This window comes from Fundulus heteroclitus, chromosome 10, assembly GCF_011125445.2.
Source record: "Fundulus heteroclitus isolate FHET01 chromosome 10, MU-UCD_Fhet_4.1, whole genome shotgun sequence".
Classification (NCBI taxonomy): Eukaryota; Metazoa; Chordata; class Actinopteri; order Cyprinodontiformes; family Fundulidae; genus Fundulus; species Fundulus heteroclitus.
The window spans coordinates 2,056,598-2,078,144 of record NC_046370.1 but is presented as its reverse complement, the minus strand read 5'-3'; the positions used below and the strand labels follow the sequence as shown (position 1 = coordinate 2,078,144).

General features: G+C 39.4%; 2 protein-coding genes across 2 annotated transcripts; both read right to left on the bottom strand.

Annotated features, from left to right (window-relative positions):
• Positions 1-264: 264 nt before the first annotated feature.
• LOC105916104 (zinc finger protein 180) lies at positions 265-3,415 on the bottom strand. Its single transcript, XM_012850421.3, has 3 exons — positions 3,362-3,415; positions 1,233-1,423; positions 265-1,134 (listed from the first exon to the last, which is right to left on the bottom strand). Exons 2-3 carry the CDS (start codon positions 1,420-1,422, stop codon positions 311-313), a joined length of 1,014 nt encoding a protein of 337 aa, XP_012705875.2. The 5' UTR covers position 1,423; positions 3,362-3,415; the 3' UTR covers positions 265-310.
• Positions 3,416-9,775: 6,360 nt separating this feature from the next.
• Positions 9,776-21,529, bottom strand: pkmyt1 (protein kinase, membrane associated tyrosine/threonine 1). The gene is made up of 8 exons (XM_012850417.3): positions 21,418-21,529; positions 17,635-18,048; positions 15,334-15,571; positions 13,020-13,302; positions 12,831-12,937; positions 12,571-12,743; positions 12,272-12,492; positions 9,776-10,755 (listed from the first exon to the last, which is right to left on the bottom strand). The coding sequence occupies exons 2-8, from the start codon at positions 18,004-18,006 to the stop codon at positions 10,401-10,403; spliced, it is 1,749 nt and encodes a 582-aa protein (XP_012705871.2). The 5' UTR covers positions 18,007-18,048; positions 21,418-21,529; the 3' UTR covers positions 9,776-10,400.
• Between the last annotated feature and the right edge of the window lie 18 nt (positions 21,530-21,547).

Here is a 21,547-nt window from a genome sequence, read left to right as displayed (position 1 = left end):
TTACCTGCTCTAATCTATGGCAAATACACTAATTTTAAGAACATTTTACTTATTTCTAGTTCCGTTTTTGCAGTGCACGACCAGCGCAGACGTGGGTACCGCTGTGAAGCAGATTTGCTAGACATGGTAGACAACGTAGAAAAACAACAACATGCACTAATCTGAAGTTCTGGCATAATTGTGTTCTCTAAAATGATCTCACACATGCAGCAATCCCTGCGCAGCAGTGTGCCGTGTGTCTACATGTGTAAAAAAGGAAAAGTCTTTTTTTTTTTTTAAGGGCACGAGCAGCGAAACAGCGGGACTCTCCCTACTGCAGCTCCCTCCATGCTCGCTGCAGCTGCAGAGTCTCTCCGATGTGGATCCTTTGGTGTCTCTTCAGGTTCTCCCCTCGGCTAAAGCTCTTTCCGCACTGGCTACAGTAGTAGGGTTTCTCCCCGGTGTGGACCCTCTTGTGCTTCTTCAGGTCCCCCGCCTGGCTGAAGCGCCTGCCGCACTGCACGCAGCCGTACGGCTTCTCCCCCGTGTGACAGCGCTGGTGGATCCTCAAGTTGGCGAGCCGGCTGAACGTCTTCCCGCACACGACGCACAGGTGGAGGTGGCTGCTCCCGTGGTGCTCCAGGCGGATTTCCCTGCGGCTGACTGCAGCCCTGTTGGGGTGTGTGCTGCTCCCCTGCGTCCTGTGTGAATCGGGGTTTAAGCTGACAAAGACGACCTGTGAGCCGGGGTTCTCCGTAGAAGAGCCGCAGCTCAAGTCGACACATCCGGGTTGCTGTTGTTGCTCTTGTGATGCGTTCTGGGTTTCTGTTTTCACGGCATGCAGAAGGATCGCGCTGGTGTAAGAGTGGCACACGTTGTTTGACGGCGCGGCGTCTGAGTCCCTGGTGGCACGGTGCGACGCTTCAACTTCCTCACTCGTTGCACTCGTCTCCTGTGGTCGTGCTGTGCAGAACTCGGCTCCTGATTGGTCACAGTCGGCGCGTCGCTCCGGCTCTTTGGGTTCCTGCTTCACACCGAAATCGCGTCCGGCGCCGTTCGGCTCTGTGGTGCTTACATCCACATCATGTTTTTGAAATGGGCTCAAATCCTGTCGCCGATCCTCCTCGTCATCTGCTTTGTCGCGTAACGGCTTGGCTGCAGATTTAGATTTTAAATAAAAGAGACGTGTTTATTGTTATCCATCATGAATTAGACCGCTGACAGTAAACAGGTGAAGACAACGCTCCGCTCACCTGTGTTTTCTTTGGTTAGTCTGAGCCGAAGCTCGTGCACTGTTCTTTTCAGACTTTCGTTTTCCCTCTGCGTTCTGGACGTTCTCTGTTGGTACTCGGACACCGTCTCTTTCACCGCCTCCAGGACCTCCTGCACGGCTGCAGTCAGCAGTTTGGCCACGCGGGCGTTCAGACGTTCCAGTTTAGACATCCTAAAACAACGAGGCCAGATTAGGGTAACACAAATGGGATTGATAAAATGCACCGATTATGAGAACAAAAACACTTCCGGTTACAGCTAAGACAACCTGAGAGACGTTTTGATTCCAGGGTTCCTACAGCATAAGGCAAGTTAAATTCAAGACTTTTTAAGGCTTTTTAATGCCACTTGAAATAAAAAGTTAAGACCAAATTCACGATAAACAAGATAAACCTGGTTGCGACAACTTCACCCAAATGTTTATTTTAACATAAACCATTACTTTCTGGCCCAGTAGACATGTTTAAAATTTTGAAAAACATTTCATATAGGAAGAAAGCTAAAAAAAACCCCACAAATTACAGATATATTTTTTAACAACTACTGAACTGAATTCACAAACTATGTTTTGTTCCCTACTAAAATAAACTATAAATCAGTTTTAAAAACCACAACATAACCAGTGCCAATTCTTTTTCCCAGCTATGGTCCGGCCGCAACAGTTTTTATTGGTTCCAATAATGGTTACATTGAGCCGTTCAGTAAATTAAAAAATATATATTTGTGTCAATTATTTTACTGTTTGGTAAGGATTACAAAAATAAAATCCTACTTATGACCTGGTAACAATTTTAAGACCTAAGAAAGACTGATTTAATACATTTTAATGCCAATTAAGGCCTTAGTTTTATGTTACAGAATTCAATGCCTTTTAAGACTTTTTAAGGATCCGCGGGAACCCTGGATTCAATTGGCTGTAGGTAAATGAATAAAAGCGATAAGTTTCATGTGGAGAATTGCAAAGACTTGAGATCCGTTAGCATTTGAAGAGAAAGTGTACCGACTAGGCTTTTACAGGCCCATCTTTGAGGTCTGATTTTCTTTGTGAGAACTAAAACACCAACAAACGTGTTTGTTTGTTTTCCGGTTTCTTTTAAAAGATAGTGCCGGATGTTTGTGCAGTTGTAGGAAAAGGCAAGCAGCTAGTCAAACATAATACACTGCTATATTAAATATTTAATGAATAAACTTTCACTTTTAGGATGTGGTGTAACGAGAAATTGAAAACATTGATGGGCACCCGATGAATCTTCAGCTACTGCGTTATGCTGTCATGTCCATATGGGCTAGCCTAAAATGTTTGATAATATCCCCACATCTTGTTGAATCTATGTCACAAAGAACCAAGACGGGGGCAGAAGGCTAAAGCTGTGCCTCATAAAGTGGCTGAGGATGTTTTATATTCACAGACCTAAAAATAGGGTGTGTTTTAATTAAAAGGATACTGAAAAAGTTCTGTTTTTCGTCATTTGATCAGCAGATTAAAAGAAATTGGCTGATTTTGATCAGAGCCTGACTCATCAATAAATAGGTCTTTTTAGTCTTTTCCAAGGAGAAATTTTTATAAGCTCTATGACCCAATTAAATGTGGATCTTACAGCTCAAACAAACAATAACTTAAAATTCCAATTATGTAAAACCAATTATGCCCAATCCAGGTTGTTTCATTCAGTCACTATAGCTTTATCTCCCGTATTTCCCCATTGAGGGACAATAACAGAATTTCTATTTTAGTAACAATAATTATTCTATAGCTATAAAATCTATAGCTATTATTTCGAAGAAAAAAATTGCATACCCGTTTAATATCAAAAGTGTATCTGTTACGATTAAAATTCCCTTTATTATTAATGTACATTGGAATAATAAAAACTCTTGATTAAATGTAATTTTGCTGTCTGCATCCCTTTGTAAACAGCTGGTAGCCAGCTAGCATTAGCTACATTAGCTACATTAGCTCCGCTCCGTTAGCTTCCCCTTAAACGTCTCGGCGGTGGAGATACGCAGAAACTTGGAGACATTTTTTATCCGGAACCACCCTGACCCAGTTCGGCTCGGTGTGGACCGGTTAACTTCATACTATATTGATACAAGAGACAACAACACTGACCTATGAACGCCACCGAGACCTCAGGAAGCACAGCGGAAGTGACGTCAGCAACCGGGTCGTTTTCAAAACAAAAGCCGACATGTGTTTTTATAAAAGCTCAGTGTTTGCCAAGTCCGTTTAATATGAGCTACTTTGGGCTTTTTTTTTTTTTTTTTTTTTTTTTTTTTTTTTTTGGCCTCGTCTTTGACCACCATGTGGATTATCACAGCTCAGTGATTCTGAAATCTGATTAGTAACATTTTATCTAGGGAAATATTTAAAAAAACCGTGATTTCCAAATCTCACAGGTCTGCAATTTTTGGCTAAATAACATTTAATGGATCAGACGTGTCCTTTAGGTGTCTAATTTAATTACTTGTTTTAGAGTTTAGATTTTTATCATACTTTTTACCAGAAACTTTCAGGAAGCTATACTCAGCTATATTTATCCATAAATCCTGATGAATCCAATCAGTTACTTCGACTGCAGTCATGTCTTGATGACATCAAAAGCTGGATGACTTTAAATTTCCTGCATCTAAATTCTGACAAGACCGAAGTTTTAATCTTTGGGCCAGAGTCCTCAAAAAATAAACTTCTTAACCAATCACTTAATCTGGGTGGCATTAACCTGGCCTCTGGTAATAAAGTAAAAAATCTTGGTGTTATTTTTGACCAAGACATGTCATTTAAATCCCATATTAAACAGGTTTCCAGAGTTTCCTTTTTTCACCTCCGGAATATCGCCAAAATTAGAAACATTCTGTCCAGGAGTGATGCTGAAAAACTAGTCCATGCATTTGTTACTTCAAGGCTGGACTATTGTAAATCTTTACTATCAGGAATTCCACAAAATGCAGTTCAAAGCCTTCAGCTGATCCAAAATGCTGCAGCAAGAGTTCTGATCAAAATCAACAAGAGGGATCATATTTCTCCAATTTTAGCTTCCCTTCATTGGCTTCCTGTTAAATCAAGAATAGAATTTAAAATTCTTCTTCTAACGTATAAAGCCCTTAATAATCAAACTCCATCATATATCAGAGCTCTGATTACCCCGTATGTTCCTAACAGAGCACTTCGCTCTCAGACTGCAGGTCTGCTGGTGGTTCCTAGAGTCTCTAAAAGTAGAATGGGAGGCAGATCCTTTAGCTATCAGGCTCCTCTCCTGTGGAACCAACTCCCAGTTTTGGTCCGTGAGGCAGACACCCTGTCTACTTTTAAGACTAGGCTTAAAACTTTTCTTTTTGACAAAAATTATAACTAGTGACTCATGTTACTCTCAGCTACCTTTATAGTTTTACTGCTATAGGCTTAGGTTACTGGAGTATATCAGGATCTAATTTTCTCACTATATTGAGTTCTACTGTTCTTCAATTATGCATTATGTGTTGTCATTTCTGCTTTAACTTTCTGTTCTCTCTCTTTTCTCTTCATAGTAGGTACACCTGGTCTGGCGTTCTGTTAACTGTGACATCATCCAGAGAAGACAGATCACCCGCTACTACCATCTAATGTAGAACAGATTACTAGATCAATGTGTGCTTCTGTGCTTTTTTGTTTCTCTTGTTGTGTCTCTGTTCTGTCTTCTGTAACCCCAGTCGGTCGAGGCAGATGACCGTTCATACTGAGCCCGGTTCTGCCGGAGGTTTTTTTTCCCCGTTAATGGGTGGTTTTTCTTCCCACTGTCGCTTCATGCTTGCTCAGTATGAGGGATTGCAGCAAAGCCATGTACAATGCAGATGACTCTTCCTGTGGCTCTAAGGTTCCCCAGGAGTGAATGCTGCTTGTCGGGACTTTGATGCAATCAACTGGTTTCCTTATATAGGACATTTTTGACCAATCTGTATAATCTGACCCAATCTGTATAATATGATTGAACTTGACTTTGTAAAGTGCCTTGAGATGACATGTTTCATGATTTGGCGCTATATAAATAAAATTGAATTGAATTGAATTGAATTGAATATAACCATAGCATTAAGTACCGGTCAAACTTTTTAATACATAGACTTGTTTGTTGGCTGCACTTTATGTTCAAGAAGGATTGATGTCCAACTCAACAAGTTATTTTCTTGAATGATAGTATTCTGATTAATAATAATAAAAAAAAGTCAAACTTCTTGTTTTAAACAGTCCTTCTTTCCAAACTTCTTTATTTACAGGCCAGTTTTGTTGCTTGTGGTCAATGCAAAGAAAAGTTTAAAATAAATCGCAGTTCTGGTTAAAATGTGTCGCAATTTTGATTTTTGGTAAAAATAGACTTAATTTTATCAGTGATAAAATAAGAGATTATTCATTGTTTTAACCCTGTAAGACCCACTGTTGCAGAATTACAATTTTTTTTGTTGTCATCACAACTGCAACTGCAATGGTTCAACTGCATTAACATACTCATTGGGTCCTGTTGTTTGGTCTCACAATGCTATACATTTGTATACCCTCAGGTGAAGAAGTCACAAAACCTGCAGATTTTTGCTTGCGCATCATCCCCTCGATTTACTGCACTGGATTTATCTGACTGAATTAAGTCAAAGGCTTTGCATAAATTTTTCTGTGTTTATTACAGTATCTACAACATGTAAATATGTAGTTATTGCGGAAAATGTGCCCTACATTTTATCTAGAGCTTGTTTGGGTGAATGTGGTAGTCAAAACAACCCTGTTTTTGAGAGGAATGTCTTGAGAGAACTTTTCCCAATATAACTTTGAACCACACATAATTTACACATTCTAACCCTCAGCCTTTTATCGGATTATATATATTATTGTGTTAGAACCTAATATACAAAGATATATTTCCTTATCTAATCATTTTAATTTACTTAAGGATTTCTAACCACCTTCAACACTCAGTATTTTTCCCTTATCGCAGAAAGCATGGCTTTCTAACATGTCTACAACACAACAGACGTGTTGTGCATGTCTGCCCTTTGTCTTGGCTATTGATAAGAAAACATTCCAATCAATTGATAGTCAAAGCAGGTGTGGGGGATGCTTGGAGGGGCATTTGCATTGCATTGCTCTGGAACAGGTGTTAATGTTCAGGAATGTAAGGTGTGGCTGTAAAGTGGAGGCTATACTTGCATTCCTATTTTGATGATAATCAGAGTTTAGAATTGGTCGGCCACATAGTGTTGTGTGACCAGTGAAATGTGTGAATGGGTTACTTCAGTGCAATGTGTAAACACTTCAAATTAAAATCTGACTGCCCAGCCAATGTGGACATTAAGCCCCAAGGTGAAATGAACGCATCATGCCCCGTGACAGACATCGCAGTCCCAATACCGATTTTTCTGGTCCACCAGTCACAGATGATGTAACCTTCCTCCACACACCACTCCAATACTTCCAAAAGTTTGTGTTAGAGGACATGATTCAAGCTCTGGTTACAAGTACAAATGAGCCAAGACTACAAGTTATCTCTCGTTAAAAATAAAATAAAAATAAATGTTTGGACTGATCAAACTGAACAAATTTTTGCAAAAATAAAATATTTATATGAGGCATTTGTTCTATTCTTGAATGCTTTTGTATATTTTTTGCCATCAGGATAACCTAGACCGTGATAAAACCAAATGTGTAATTTCCATCATTCCCAGACTTTTTAAATTGACCACATTTATCTATTTTACGGTGCATGACCGCCATCTGGTGGTATTGATGCAAAACAAACACTGGTTTCATTAAGTTGATTTTATTGGATCTAAATACAACCTAAAGATCTGCCATAAAAGGGTCTGAGGACGTTTTGGCGGATGCCTTGACCTCGTTTTGGTTTGGGTTTAAAAGAATGGCGGTGTTACATGTCTGCAGGACATGTTTGTGGTGTTTTTTCTTCCTTCCTCCTCTTGTTTCGTGTTTGCACACAGGTTCAGTCTGCAGGCTGGTGCTAATTGCCCTAATTGGCTCATGATTTGAGAGGAGCCAATCAAGACAGGCCTATATAAGGTGGTCAGCTGGAGAGGAACTGACACGTGTGCTGCTTGGCTTTCCTTATGTAGAAGGTTGTTAGGGGAGTAACTTGAAATCTTCTCTTTTAATTGCTCTCTTCAAGACTCTTGGGTTCAACCAAGTTCTCAGGACATCTGTTTTCTTTTGCGCAACAACCAGCGAGCTGACCCAGCTATTTTCTTGATGACCCCCCAGCTTTTCCACCAGTTCATCTTTCGGTTTATTCCGCAGTGCGAACGGGATCTTCCTGCAAGGATGCACGTTTTTAATCTTTTGTGTTCTCCAGGGAGACATCCAAGTCCTTTGAAGCAGTCTTTATACTCCTGAGAGTGAATCGTGAACATTTGCAGTGTCTGGCGACGTCACTATAAACACTCTTCTGACAAGACTGAGCTTTGTACGTGCCTTTAGTCCCAGGATTGGTTGTGCCCTTGTATCTACAGTCAGTAGCTGTGCTTGTATCTGCTGACCTTTGTGTTTGAAGGCTGCGATGCACCCACATTCATTTTTAACAAGATAACAGGTTTATATGTGCATCCATATCTAACTTGAATGGTATTACGCTCTCATTTACTTTGATTGGCATTATCCATTCCTCCTTTTCAGTTGCACAAGCTTGTACCACATCAACGATGAACTTACTAAGGAGCTGGACCTGTTTCTGTTGAATTTGCATGTTATCTAAGCCATTACAAGGCCTTTGTTAGGCAGTAGTATAAAGCTTGTTACTCCACATTACTCCAGACTTTTTGAATTGTGGAAGCGAAACGTCTTCAACTACGAAAAACAAGTCCAGTTGCTTTGTTTTTTTTACTTTTTTTTTTGGAATGACCATGACCTGGATGACTGAGACTCTTCCCCAGCAAACTCACCATCATCCTCATCTACTGGGTGAACTTTGTTTTGAAGCTGCTTTGCAAAATCTTGCATGGTGATTGCTTGTTGTTGTTGGAGGATTTTCCAAATGCAGGACATGATTTCGGCGTATGGCTGCCTGCACATGTACCACATTAAAACTCTGCAAATTTCCCTCTCTTTTCCTTTTGTTTGTTTAAATGTCTTCTTTTTCATCTGCTCCTTGTGTACCACGTGCAGTTTCACCTCTCCGTAGCGCTTTTGCTCAAGTGGTTTCTGCTGCTCTGCGCATAGCAACACACTTATCTAATGTAAGTCCAGTCTCTCTGAGTGCATTATCCACTGTGCCACAAATGATCCTGTCTCTCACTAATGAATATCATATAATTTTCTCACTCTATAGAGTTCTACTGTTCTTCAATTATGCTTAATGTGTTGTCATTTCTGCTTTAACTTTCTGTTCTCTCTCTTTTATCTTCATAGTAGGTACACCTGGTCTGGCGTTCTGTTAACTGTGACATCATCCAGAGAAGACGGCTCACCCGCTACTACCATCTAACGTAGAACAGATTACTGGATCAATGTGTGCTTCTGTGCTTTTTTGTCTCTCTTGTTGTGTCTCTGTTCTGTCTTCTGTAACCCCCAGTCGGTCGAGGCAGATGACCGTTCACACTGAGCCCGGTTCTGCTGGAGGTTTTCCTTCCCGTTAATGGGGAGTTTTTCTTTCCACTGTCGCTTCATGTTTGCTCAGTATGAGGGATTGCAGCAAAGCCATGGACAATGCAGATGACTCTCCCTGTAGCTCTACGTTTCTCCAGGAGTGAATGCTGCTTGTCGGGACTTTGATGCAATCAACTGGTTCCCTTATATAGGAATTTTTGACCAATCTGTATAATATGATTGAACTTGACTTTGTAAAGTCCCTTGAGATGACATGTTTCATGATTTGGTGCTATATAAATAAAATTGAATTGAATTCCTCAGTATCAAATTCATGTGTTTCACGTAGCGTGTGGAGCTCTGCTGAGTACTGCTCAAAAGGTACTCTTTGCCTTTGGTCATGGATAAAAAAAACAAACTTGTACCTCTAAAAGGTCACATTCTGACCAGCCCTGCTAAGGTCAGATTAGCTTCATCCAGCTGGAAGCTATAATAAACATCCAGTCTTCTCCCATCACATGCAAAAGGATACGAGCTTTCAGGTTTTCATTATCACCTCCTGCTAGGTATATATTAAATCTTTGCTTGAAACGCTTCCAGTTATGAGCAAGATTACCAGTCAGTTGCATAGAAGTGGTTGGATTTAGCTTATCCATGACCGTACGTCAGGGTAGAGGGACATCCACCACCTTCTCCTGCTGTTGGTCGTCTTCCGATTCAGGTACCAGATCCTCTTCTACTTGTTCGATCTGTCCCCTGCTTCCACTTCTACCACGACACGCCATAGCAAACTCTAGTAGCCTGTTGCATCGCTATCATGTCTTTACTCACGTGACCAGAGGCTTTGGGTTGTTTTTTTGTTATTTGTTGTTTTTTTTCTGTGGCAAATCTTCCATCTGTAACTGCTCAGCCACTTCTGACACCATGTCTTGTCCTTCTTTCTATAAGAAACAGACGAGGCGTGTAAACTGTGTTTTTTGTAGGTTTACTTAATAGCACCAGCATAACTCCAAAGTACAGTGCTACATTCCACCACAGACATTATATTATGATATAATATTAATATTATGATAAAATCATATTGTCTATGCATTCCACAACAGCCTTCTTTTGGAGCTACATGCACCTGAACCCCGTTGCATGCTGGATATTGGAGTTCTAGACCTCCCACGCTCATAACATCACAAAAACAGTAACAGAAATGAAGAAAACAAACCCTGACTAGTCAGACTTTGCCTTTTCCTAAGCTTCATAGCCACAGCGGACACTGCAAGGTGCCTGCAAACTTTTCTTTTGCAGCTGCTTAGGGAAAATTACTCTGGGCTTCATCACACAATTGATCACGCCACGGCAGTTTTACAAAACTGTCTGCATTTACACAAATCTAAAAAATAAAAAAAGTGCTTTAAAGGTCTGATTATATATTCAAACCCTTTCCCTGAATCATTGTTTTTCAAAAACACTTTTTTTTTTAAAAAAAACCTGCAAAAACTTACAAAATGCAAAAAACTTGGTGTTGCTTTGCATTATGTGAAAACGCAAAGCGACACTAAATAATCTTAGTTCATATGTCCAAGAGGGATGCACAACGTTCCTAAGGCTCTCCCTCTAGAGTCGTTTCATCGAACAGGCTGAGCAGGTTCTTTGGTTCAAAGTTGGGGCGCGGCGGCGCCGCCTTGTCTGTGGCGACCCAGTTACGCCTGTGCCGCTTAGAGGACGAAGAGCTTGGATGATGCTCTGCGTGTATGGGGCTGGCGTCGGGTGTCGGTGAGAGACAGGAGCCGCTCGACTGGATGCTGGATGGAGTCAGAGTCAAGTTACAGGAGGACCAGTCTCCCAGAACCGACTGCGTAGATATCAGGGACGTGTGGTCGGGGCTCTGCCGGCTGTGCATCGATGAACCTGGGAGAGGAGTGGATGTGCTTTCCACCGGCAGTCGGAATTTAACCCTTTAGAGGAAATAAGAAAAAAAGAAAAAAAAAAAAGCAAATTCAATGTAAATTAAATTAGGGCTGAACAATTAATCGCATTTTCAATATAATCGCGATTTTAAAAAAAAACGCAATTTCCAAATCGCAGAGTCTGCAATTTTTGGCTATGTAACAATCAGGGAATTAGACACGTCCATTAGGTGTTGGTAAAATGTTTAAAGTGGGTTTGCTCCACATGGAAGGGAAGACAGTTGCAGCAGTGAGATAATCTAATTTTATTACTTGTTTTAGAGTTTATATAATCATACATAGCATTAAGTACAGGTCAATCAGTTTAATACATAGACTTGCTTGTTGGTTGCACTTTATGTTCAAGAAGGATTGATGTCCAAATCAATTAAAAGCTGTTCTCTTGAATAATATTCTGATTAATAGAAACATTAAAAGTTCTTGTTTTAAATAGTCCTCGTTTACAAACATCTTTATTTAGAGGCCATTTTTGTTGCTTGTGGTTAATGCAGAGAACAGTTAAAATTGCAATTTTGGTTGAAATATATTGTAGGCAGAACGCAATAATTTCTGCTCTGAGTTTAGATGCTGTGGGTCTTTTAGCAAATAATCTGCACAGTGAGGAAACAAAATGATTTGTTGTTTGTATACGTTTAAAAAGACATGATAAATTAAACTGGGAAAAAAAAATAAATAAAAAATAAATCGCATTAAATCGCAATATTAAGAAGAAAAAAAAATCGCAATTAGATTTTTTTCCCCAAATCGTTCAGCCCTAAATTAAATAAAAAAATACTTCAGGCAGAGGCTAATGAGTTCATATTAGTCAAAATCTTCACAAAAGCAATCCTGAGCACACATGTGGTCAGATTTAATGAATTATGCACAGGAAACCATTTCACAGGTAAAATTATTATACAAGAGAAAACTGCAGTGATGTCTGAAAACAAGAATCTGGTACGCAAGTTTGACTTTATTGTGGATTCACACGTCAAAGCAGGCTCTAACGATTTTTTTTTTAAACATAGTTTGTAAATGAGTGACTAAAGACTGCCTCTGCTAAATTGAGTCAGTAGTTTCAACACTTTCCTTATGTAGAAGGTTGTGGTGAGAGTTAGGGGACAAGGTGAGTCTGAGGTACCCTATACATGTAAAGTTTTGTGAGCCTTTTGTTAGACTAGGATAGTAGGATTTCCGTTATTGTTACTTAGATTAGATGACAGGTAGGCCCCGTTTTGTTTTATTTATTTCCTTGATTTGGCACAGCCAACAGTCTTTTTTCTCCCCCACAGTTTGTACAACTTTTTTGGGATTTTTGCAAAGATCAATCCGTCCATCCATGGACACAGCAACTTACTAAGGGCCACCTACTGACATTAAAGTGGCTTTATGCCAAAATTTCACTTTGTGTGGATTAGAGAAAACCCACAAATCAAAAGCATCATCAAAAGCCCCCGAATTAATCCCACATCCATGCCAAAGATGAGGATGCTGACCTGCACTGCGCGCCATAATGATTCTGTACCTGTGTGCAAAGGTGGGGGAAAGTTCTGGGTCCGTGTGATGCAGAAAAACCCCCTCATCATCCTCGGGACTTCCTGGGTCAGTGTGCAGGGAGCTGAGGCTCAGCGTCGCGTCTCGGTCGCAGCTCTCCTTCGGGGGCGTACGAGGCTCCGGCTTCGACCAGCAAGGCGGAAACGGGAAGGGAACCGAGGAGAGGAGCTTGCAGCCGAAGCACGCCACAAGCTGGCGAAGAGGAAAGGAAGAATTCAGTCATGGTGATCAGATTCGCTTAGTGCTAAACTTATAAACCAGAATCAGCACCTGGCAGAAGGAGATCAGTGCCAACATGGTCTCAGCAACCGTGAGATAAAAGCGCCTTTTCCATCGGCGTTTCCTGACAGAAGGCAGAGCCAGGAGCTCTGAGACTGTAGGTCTCTCAGACGGTTCTGGGATCAGCATCATCCTCAGGACTGACTGCAGTTCCACAGACAGGCCTGGAAATACACACAGAAACAGTAAAAAAAACGTTCAGTATTTCATCCCGATAGCTTCGCTACTGAACGACAGGGAGGCGACGCTACCGTTGGTAAACTCTGAGGGAAGGTGACCCCGTCTGAGCTGCTGCCATCCCGGGCCGCCGTTAGGAACTTCTAGGTTACAGGCGAGCTCCAGAATAGAAACACCCAAACTAAGCACATAAAAAAAAGGAGTTTTTAATGAAGCTCAGGACCAAGCATGGTTAAGGACGTTCTCTTTTTCTACAGACGTACCTAAAAACATCTGCGGCAGGTCCGTATTCCCCGCGCAGCAGCTCCGGAGCCATGTATCTTGGATCTCCCTCCTGGATGTCCTCCTTCGCCTTGCCGTTTCTGCACTCATCATCTCCCGCCTGACTCATGTCCAGCATCAGCCCAAAGTCGCCCAGCTTGAGTCGGCCGGAGTCCGTGATCAGGACGTTGGCGGGTTTGAGGTCCAAATGTATAAAACCACGAGAGTGGAGGTGGTGCAGAGCAGATAGGAGGTCGCACAGGTAGCCCCACGCCGCTGGCTCGTCTGGATCAACCAGCGTTGAGGGGAAAGAATGGAACGGCAGTCAATAAGTCAGGAAATGAGAGTTTCTTTTAAACAGATAATGCTATACAGCATTCTCACTTTTCGTTTTCCTGTTTTTCTTTATTATTATTATTCCGTCGGCGTCTAACTACTCCCGCATACTTCAACAAATTTCAACAATTATGGTGTCAAAACGTTCGGCTCGTTCCCGGCATGCCTGCTATGACCCATGGTTATGCTAACTTTTACACTTTTTAAAATATTTCACTTTTTGTGCGTTTTTGGTTGCTCCCATTGAAATCAACGCAAATTCCTTCAACTTCTAAGTTCTTCAAATTCCTTTAAATTCTTCACATTCTTCAAATAATTTAAATACTTCAAATATTTCACATTTTTGTCGTTTTTCAAACTTTTCAGGTAGTCCAAACGGTTCGAACCCTTCAGATATGATAATTTTTTTTCAACCAATTTCAACAATTTTGGTGTCAAAATGTTCGGCTCGTTTCTGACATGCCTGCTATGACTCATGGTTATGCTAACTTTTACACTTTTTAAAATATTTCACTTTTTGTGCGTTTTTGGTTGCTCCCATATAAATCAACGCAAATTCCTTCAACTTCTTCTAAGTTCTTCAAATCCTTCAAATTCTTCACATTCTTCAAATTCTTCAAATAATTTAAATACTTCAAATATTTCACATTTTTGTCGTTTTTCAAACTGTTCAGGTAGTCCAAACTGTTCGAATCCTTCAGATATGATATTTTTTTTTCAACCAATTTCGACAGTTTTGGTGTCAAAACATTCGGCTCGTTCCCGGCATGCCTGCTATATCTCATAGTTATGCTAACTTTTACACTTTTTAAAATATTTCACTTTTTGTGCGTTTTTGGTTGCTCCCATTGAAATCAACGCAAATTCCTTCAACTTCTTCTAAGTTCTTCAAATCCTTCAAATAATTTAAATCCTTCAAATATTTCACATTTTTGTCGTTTTTCAAACTGTTCAGGTAGTCCAAACTGTTCGAATCTTTCAGATATGATAATTTTTTTCCCCAACCAATTTCAACAGTTTTGGTATCAAAATGTTTGGCTCGTTTCTGGCATGCCTGCTATATCTCATAGTTATGCTAACTTTTACACTTTTTAAAATATTTCACTTTTTGTGCGTTTTTGGTTGCTCCCATTGAAATCAACGCAAATTCCTTCAACTTCTTCTAAGTTCTTCAAATCCTTCAAATAATTTAAATACTTCAAATTCTTCAAATATTTCAAATATTTCAAACTGTTCAGGTAGTCCAAACTGTTCGAATCCTTCAGAAATGATAATAAATTTTTTTTTCAACCAATTTCAACAGTTTTGGTATCAAAATGTTCGGCTCGTTCCCAGCATGCCTGCTATATCTCATGGTTATGCTAACTTTTACACTTTTTAAAATATTTCACTTTTTGTGCGTTTTTGGTTGCTCCCATTAAAATCAACGCAAATTCCTTCAACTTCTTCTAAGTTCTTCAAATCCTTCAAATTCCCTCAAATACTTCAAATATTTCACATTTTTGTCGTTTTTCAAACTGTTCAGGTAGTCCAAACTGTTCGAATCCTTCAGATATGATAATCATTTTTTTTCAACCAATTTCAACAGTTTTGGTATCAAAATGTTCGGCTCGTTTCTGGCATGCCTACTATATCTCATGGTTACGTTAACTTTTACACTTTTTAAAATATTTCACTTTTTGTGCGATTTTTTTGGCTGTTCCCATTGAAATCAATGCAAATTGCTTCAAATTCTTCCTATACTTCCAATTCTTCTAATTGTTCTTAATCTTATAATTCTTCAAATTTTTCAAATTCCTTCAAATTTTTTCAAATTCTTCAAATCCCTTTAAAGTCTTACATTTTTTCAAATTCTTCAAATCTGATTTCAATGTTTTCTGCATCTTCTGCTCAATCATTCTGCAGATTTACATTCTCACTCGCTGTTACGCAGGAACAGCTTTTTCTAGTTTATAAAGTTTTTCTTTTTTTAAACCAGACCTGGACCAGGAGGCTTGTTCTCAGCGTACAGCAGCAGGCTGGTGCTGCACAGCTCCGTTTGGATGAACAGTCGGCCGCTCTCCTCCCACGCTGCCACAAAATCCAGAATGTGAGGATGAGGACAAATGCGCTCGTGGTTCCTGGCTTCTCTAACGCTTCGCTTCCGCTCGCCGACACCCCTGAAGCGCTGGGCAGACAGCTTCACGGCGTACAGACGACCATCCTTTTTGTTTTGCACCTGCAGAAATACAGAAGACGCTTAAAAAAAAGTCTATGTGTTCATTAGGGTACAGTGTCTCGTTTAAACCACAAACTTCAATACATGTTGGGATTTAATCCGATAGACCTCAACTCAGTAGTTCATATTGAACTACTGTATGTAAACGCATTGTTTACATAAATTGCTGCTGCATCTGGATACCGTGAATAGCATACTGTCTATTTCCCATGCATTGTTTGCTTTGTTACATTGTTTTACATTTCAATTGTTTACATAAATCGCTGCTGCATCTTTATCCTGAAAATTAGTGCAATCTACTGTGATTTTTGAAGTGATTTCTAGAGTGATTTTTTTCAAGCTGTATGCAAACGAAATTTTGTTCTGTACGCACTTTGTGCATACAAAATGACAATAAAGATATGTATTTATCTATCTCCCTATCCATCTATAATCTGACGTGGATGAAATTATACAAGGTTTTCAAATTATTCCCCTTTGCGTTGACATATCCTGAAGGCACCATCTCCACAGTAAAACACGGTGGTGACAGCAGCATGCTACGGGGAAGCTTTTCTCAAGTAGGGGACAAAACACCGCAAGAGATTGGGGGAGTTTTATCTTCTAGCACTCTGCAAACATGGAGCCAGAGCTCCAACTGTGAACGGTTCAGATCAAAACCTGGTCTGCAAACCCTTTTTACTGTAACGTGTAACAAGTAGTAGAAGAAAGTGACTTTAAATTTTCTTTCACAAGGACCACACAGACAAATGTGTGTTTCTGTGGCTGGATAGAAACAATGGAACTCCCTGGAAAATGATTTCAAATGTTCAAATATTAACCAGTTTAAATACAAGTACAAATTAAAAATCTTCAAATTATATGAAAAGGAAGGTGATATCATCTGAAATGTACACGGTTTTCTTTTTTGTTGTCAAACATAAATCTGACAGCTCCACTTATACACTTTTCTTTTTGAAATACAAAAAAGAGGTAGGAGTTAATAATTGCTCTTCCTACTCCTATTCTTTTTTGCATGGAGTGTGTCGTTGTCATTGTATTTATGGATTGTGACAGCCACACTTAGTTACATTACTATGGAAAAAAGCATGAAAAATAAAAAATAACATTTGTGTGCTAGAATGGCCTAGTCAAAGTCCACACTCCAATTCCACTGAGGATTTGCAGTAAAACTTGAGAACTGATGTTCACAGATATTATTTCATGTGGCTGAACTTGAGAAATTTTTACAAAGACAAATGTCAGGTTCTGTGTATTCTATGTCCCGACCTAAAACCTTCATTACTAGACATAACTGCTGTAGAAAAGTGGCTCTACAATGTATTAACTCAGGGGCTAAACATTTTTTATAAATAATAATAAAAAAAGAACTACCGTATGCATCTCTACCCTTCCATGGCCACATTATGCATTACCTTATTTTGCTTACTCTATATGCTTAAAATGTCTTCACTGCAAAGAGGAACTTCGGTCAAAAATCTTTGTTTTCGTGCATAAACTCTGATTAAAGCTGATTCTTTTTCTTGTTCTGTCACATTAAATTCCAATAAATTACATTACATTTTTTGGTTTGGTCATATAGCAAAAATAAAAAATAAAAGTTGAACATCAATAATTTAGCAAAGGCAGCGCATTAGGTGTAAGGTTCAAGGTCACAGTCAGCAGGCAAAAACATTCTGGTATATCTACATTAGCTCGGCTAATCTTAACAAACATAACTTTTATACTGAATTAACTTACTAGGTTTATTGTTGCTAGCGCGTACTCCAGGCTGCCTTACATGAATGCACTTCTAGTTTAGACATTACAGTCAGGCAGTCTGGTAGACAGCTCAGGGGTCTTTATCAGTGACAAAGTGTATCGTAATGCTCTGAATATCCATTGAGTGGAGCGGCTTTGTTGCTAACCAAAATCGTACTTACAAATTTTAATAGATTTCAGTAATCGCAACGGCGATCATATATAAAAGGAGCACGATCGTTTTTTTGAGAAAAATCAAGGATTTTAAGTGCACCTTTTAGTCTGAAAAATACAGTACATCCAAGTTTTTTTTTTATGCTCACCTTATAAACCACTCCGAAGGATCCTCTCCCAAGAAGGCCCAAATTAGTGAAGCAGTGTCCAAAATAGGATTTATGTTTACTGGGATCATACTCCGAGCAGGGAGGGGGGGATTTACACAGAGAATCGGACAGCGGCGTCCACGGGGACTGATGCTGAGGGAACATCCTGCTCACCGAGGGCCATCCCTTGGATGGTGGCAGTGGCGGGAGGTAGGAGCCTCGAACAGGGGAGGCGCTGGAGGAATTGGAGGTGGACGATGAGGATAATGGGAATCGGCGCTTTTTGAGGGAGAAGGACTGCTCTGGGTGGGAGAAGTGGACGGGGAGAGGGAGGTGCACCCTGGACGTTGTAGATTCCACTGGAACCGACATTGTGCGAGGATTTCTTCAGCTCTTTTTAATTAGGGTGGCATGCTGGGAAATATAAAAAAAAACACAAAATTAAGAGTAGCAGTGTAGTGGTGCGTAATAAAATTTTTCTGCTCTGATACCTGCAATAAAAGGTTTAAGAATCACTGATGTGTATTAAAAAAATAAAATTTTTGGCACTTATGTTTGGTGAGAAGTTGTTTTATTGTTTACCTTTATTATGCATTTATATTATTATTTTTTTTATCAAAGCCTCAAAATTTACTTTAATTGCAGAAATATGGGGGTCCAAAAATGCCGGGATAAGAAAATATTCAATGATTACCTAAATGTGTAATTGCTAGTTTAAAGTCTAACTTAAATATTAAAATTGTGAAAGCAATAATAAACATGCCATTAAAAAAAAACAAAAAAAAAAATAAAAAACACAAAATTAAGAGACCGTAAATTGTGGACTGGGCATAGGACAACAGGTTTCTTGTGTCTAATGAACATTTGTTTAAACGTCAATGGTCAGCCAATCAACTTCATACTCAATTAATCCCACCTTTAAAATTAATCCCACCTTTAAAATTATGAATGACTTAATTATTCACAGAATAAAAACACGAGGGTACTGGCATATTGAAAACTTTGAAACCATTTCTTTAGGGTTTAGACTTGTTTTTTTCTCAAAGAAAAAAAGGTTGCTTGTCTCTTTAAACCTGTTGGAGCACATTTTGTTGCCATCTTTGGGCTATTTAGACGCCCCTGACATTGCATTGACCTCTTGTTGATGATCAAGTCTTACTGGCCTGAAGATTAGCATACAGACCAGTAGGCAACAGGTCCAGCAGCTTAAAGGTCTCCTGCCTCACCCCAGAAAGAGGGCAGCTATTTACTAAAGGCCACATAATAAATAAAACATGACCCCAAAACAGGTAAATATGAACAAAGGAACACAGAGCATGGAGGATGACCGATACAAACCACCAGAACTAGGCTAAAAACACATTCAAAACCATTTCAAGCCATTAAATCATTTGACCTTGGATATATCTTTAACATAATCTTCAATAAATAGATTTTTTTACCAGGTTTTTGATTAAGTATAATTATGCTCCAAAAACATAGAAGTATGATTTCATCAACTTGTCTCACAATAAACTTAAGAACTAAAAATAAAATTAAGAACAAAAGGATTAAAAACATAGATAAACTTATAAAAAGGGTATCTAAATATTGAGACGCGGCTCGTTTTGCAGTGTAAAACCATGAAAAGATCTTATATGGAGAACCGCTCTCATTGCTGGATCTCATTGTTATTAAAACAAGTTAATATATGGAGTTCTTTTAATATAGAAACCAGGACAGTAGGGCTAATTGCTGGTTAAAAATTAAACATGTCCCACTGATAAAAAAAAAGACACAGCTTACTGTTATTTATCATCTCTATTACAACAGTAAAAACGAAGAGGACAGTTAATGTAACAAGAACCACTTGTTTTCAGGATATAATAGAGATGCACCAATCAGTTGGGGAGTGATCAAAATCGGACTGTTTTTATTGGTCAAAGGCTGAAAAAAAAACCCTGAAATATTTATCTCAAATATTCTCTGTTCTGTTCCTTAAATGCATCAAAACCAAAAGTTCTACAAAGAACCTGAAGCTATTCTTTTTTTCCCCTAATTTGTGTGTTTAGTCTAGGAATAAAACTGAATCGCTCAAAACTGTTATCAGGTGAGACTTCAAAAAAAAACAAACAGAAATGGGTATTAGGCCGATAAAGACTTAGCAAAGCATCTCTTAATTAGAAATCTTTACTGTGATCATCGTATTTAGAGTAGAGTTCAAAAGGAAGGACTAAATCAAGTAACCTGCTACACATTTTAGTTTATGCTTGGAATTAAAATAGATTAAACGCAACAAAAGAGATCAGATAATTGACAAAAATCAGGATACACAGGTCAGACCTGAAAGACAACAGAAAATCAGTAGATACCAGCAAAAACCAGATTGATTCATCTCCACAATATGGTATCTGGTCCCCCACTCCCCATCAAGCTGATACTGAGAAGATCTTATAAAAAGGTGAAATGTAGTATGTATGGTCATCCTAAAGCTGCATAGACAGGATATAAACTAGGCAACTTCTTTTAAGCTGTGACATCATCCATGGAAGACAGATCATCCACTATTACCATCTAACATAGAAAGTACTCCTGGGTCAATGTGAGCTTCTGTGCTTTCTGTGTCTCTGCTCTGTCTTCTCTAACCACCAGTGGGTCGAGGCAGATGAGCGTTCACACTGAGCCTGGTTCTGTTCCTGCTGGAGGTTCTCCTCCCTGTTAAAGGGGAGTTTTCCTCTCCACTGTCGCTTCATGCAAGCTCAGTATGAGGGATTGCTGCAAAGCCATCAACAATGCAGACGACTGTCCACTGTGGCTCTACGCTCTTTCAGGAGGAGTGAATGCTGCTTGGAGAGACTTGATGCAACCTGCTGGGTTTCCTTAGAGAGGAAACTTTCTGACCAACCTGGAGGATTTGATTGAATTTGACTTTGTAAAGTGCCCTGAGGTGATGTGCTGTGCATTGGCACTATATAAATAAAATTGAATATATTTCAATCTAGTTGTTTGCATCTAAACCATCAACCATTTCCCAATTCTAGTCCAATATTTTGCTTGTTTTCAGACATTATTCAATTACCTGAGCAAGGAATTCAACAAGCCGTTTCTTGGGAGTTCTTGTTTTGTGAAATTGTTGAATTATAAAGATAGAACTGAAATAGCTGAAAATATAAATGTACTTTCTTGTCTCTTAGGAGCTGTATCTTATTTATTCATTATAAGAACTGTATTAGTACCTTAAACCAGTTCTTTCAGCAGTGTAACGTCTTCAGAAAACAAAACAAATCAGATATGTTTGTCTTGCTTTTTCCCCTGATATGGTTTTTGCTGCTCCACCGTGGTCCCATCTTTAGGTTAAAATGTCTTAGATATCTAAGCACAATCCGTTTAGAAGGTCAGATAATAAAATGCACAAAGTGACCGAAAACAGCAGAAGCTTAATTGGTAACATGACAAACCCAAAACGATAAAAATAGATGTAAAAAAGGGCTAAAACTGAGCAGTTAAAACCGGGCACATAAAATAAATGCAAAACAAACCAAATATAAATTCTGATAAAAAGTGGAGATGTGGGAATTAATGTTAATTGGCTCAAAGTAAAAAATATATTAAGTTAAACTTTGCACAAACATGCGTAACTGTCACCTGCGTAAAAAAAAAACGCCAAACATTTAGCTGACAATAACAACCAAGCAGCTACAAACGTAACGTCGCTAGCTAACTACCGCCCGTCAAACCCCGCTTTTGAACCCCTGACACCCGAGGGTTTAGTCTAGAAAATGAAAGAAATCATATGACACCAACCATAACCCCGTTTTCCAGTCGCTCTTCGGCACAGATACGCGTTTGTATGTATGTTTACACCACAGCTGCGCCTTCTCCCTCTTCCTGCTCGTAAACGCCTCGCGCCAAATTCTGAACCAGCTCACGCAGC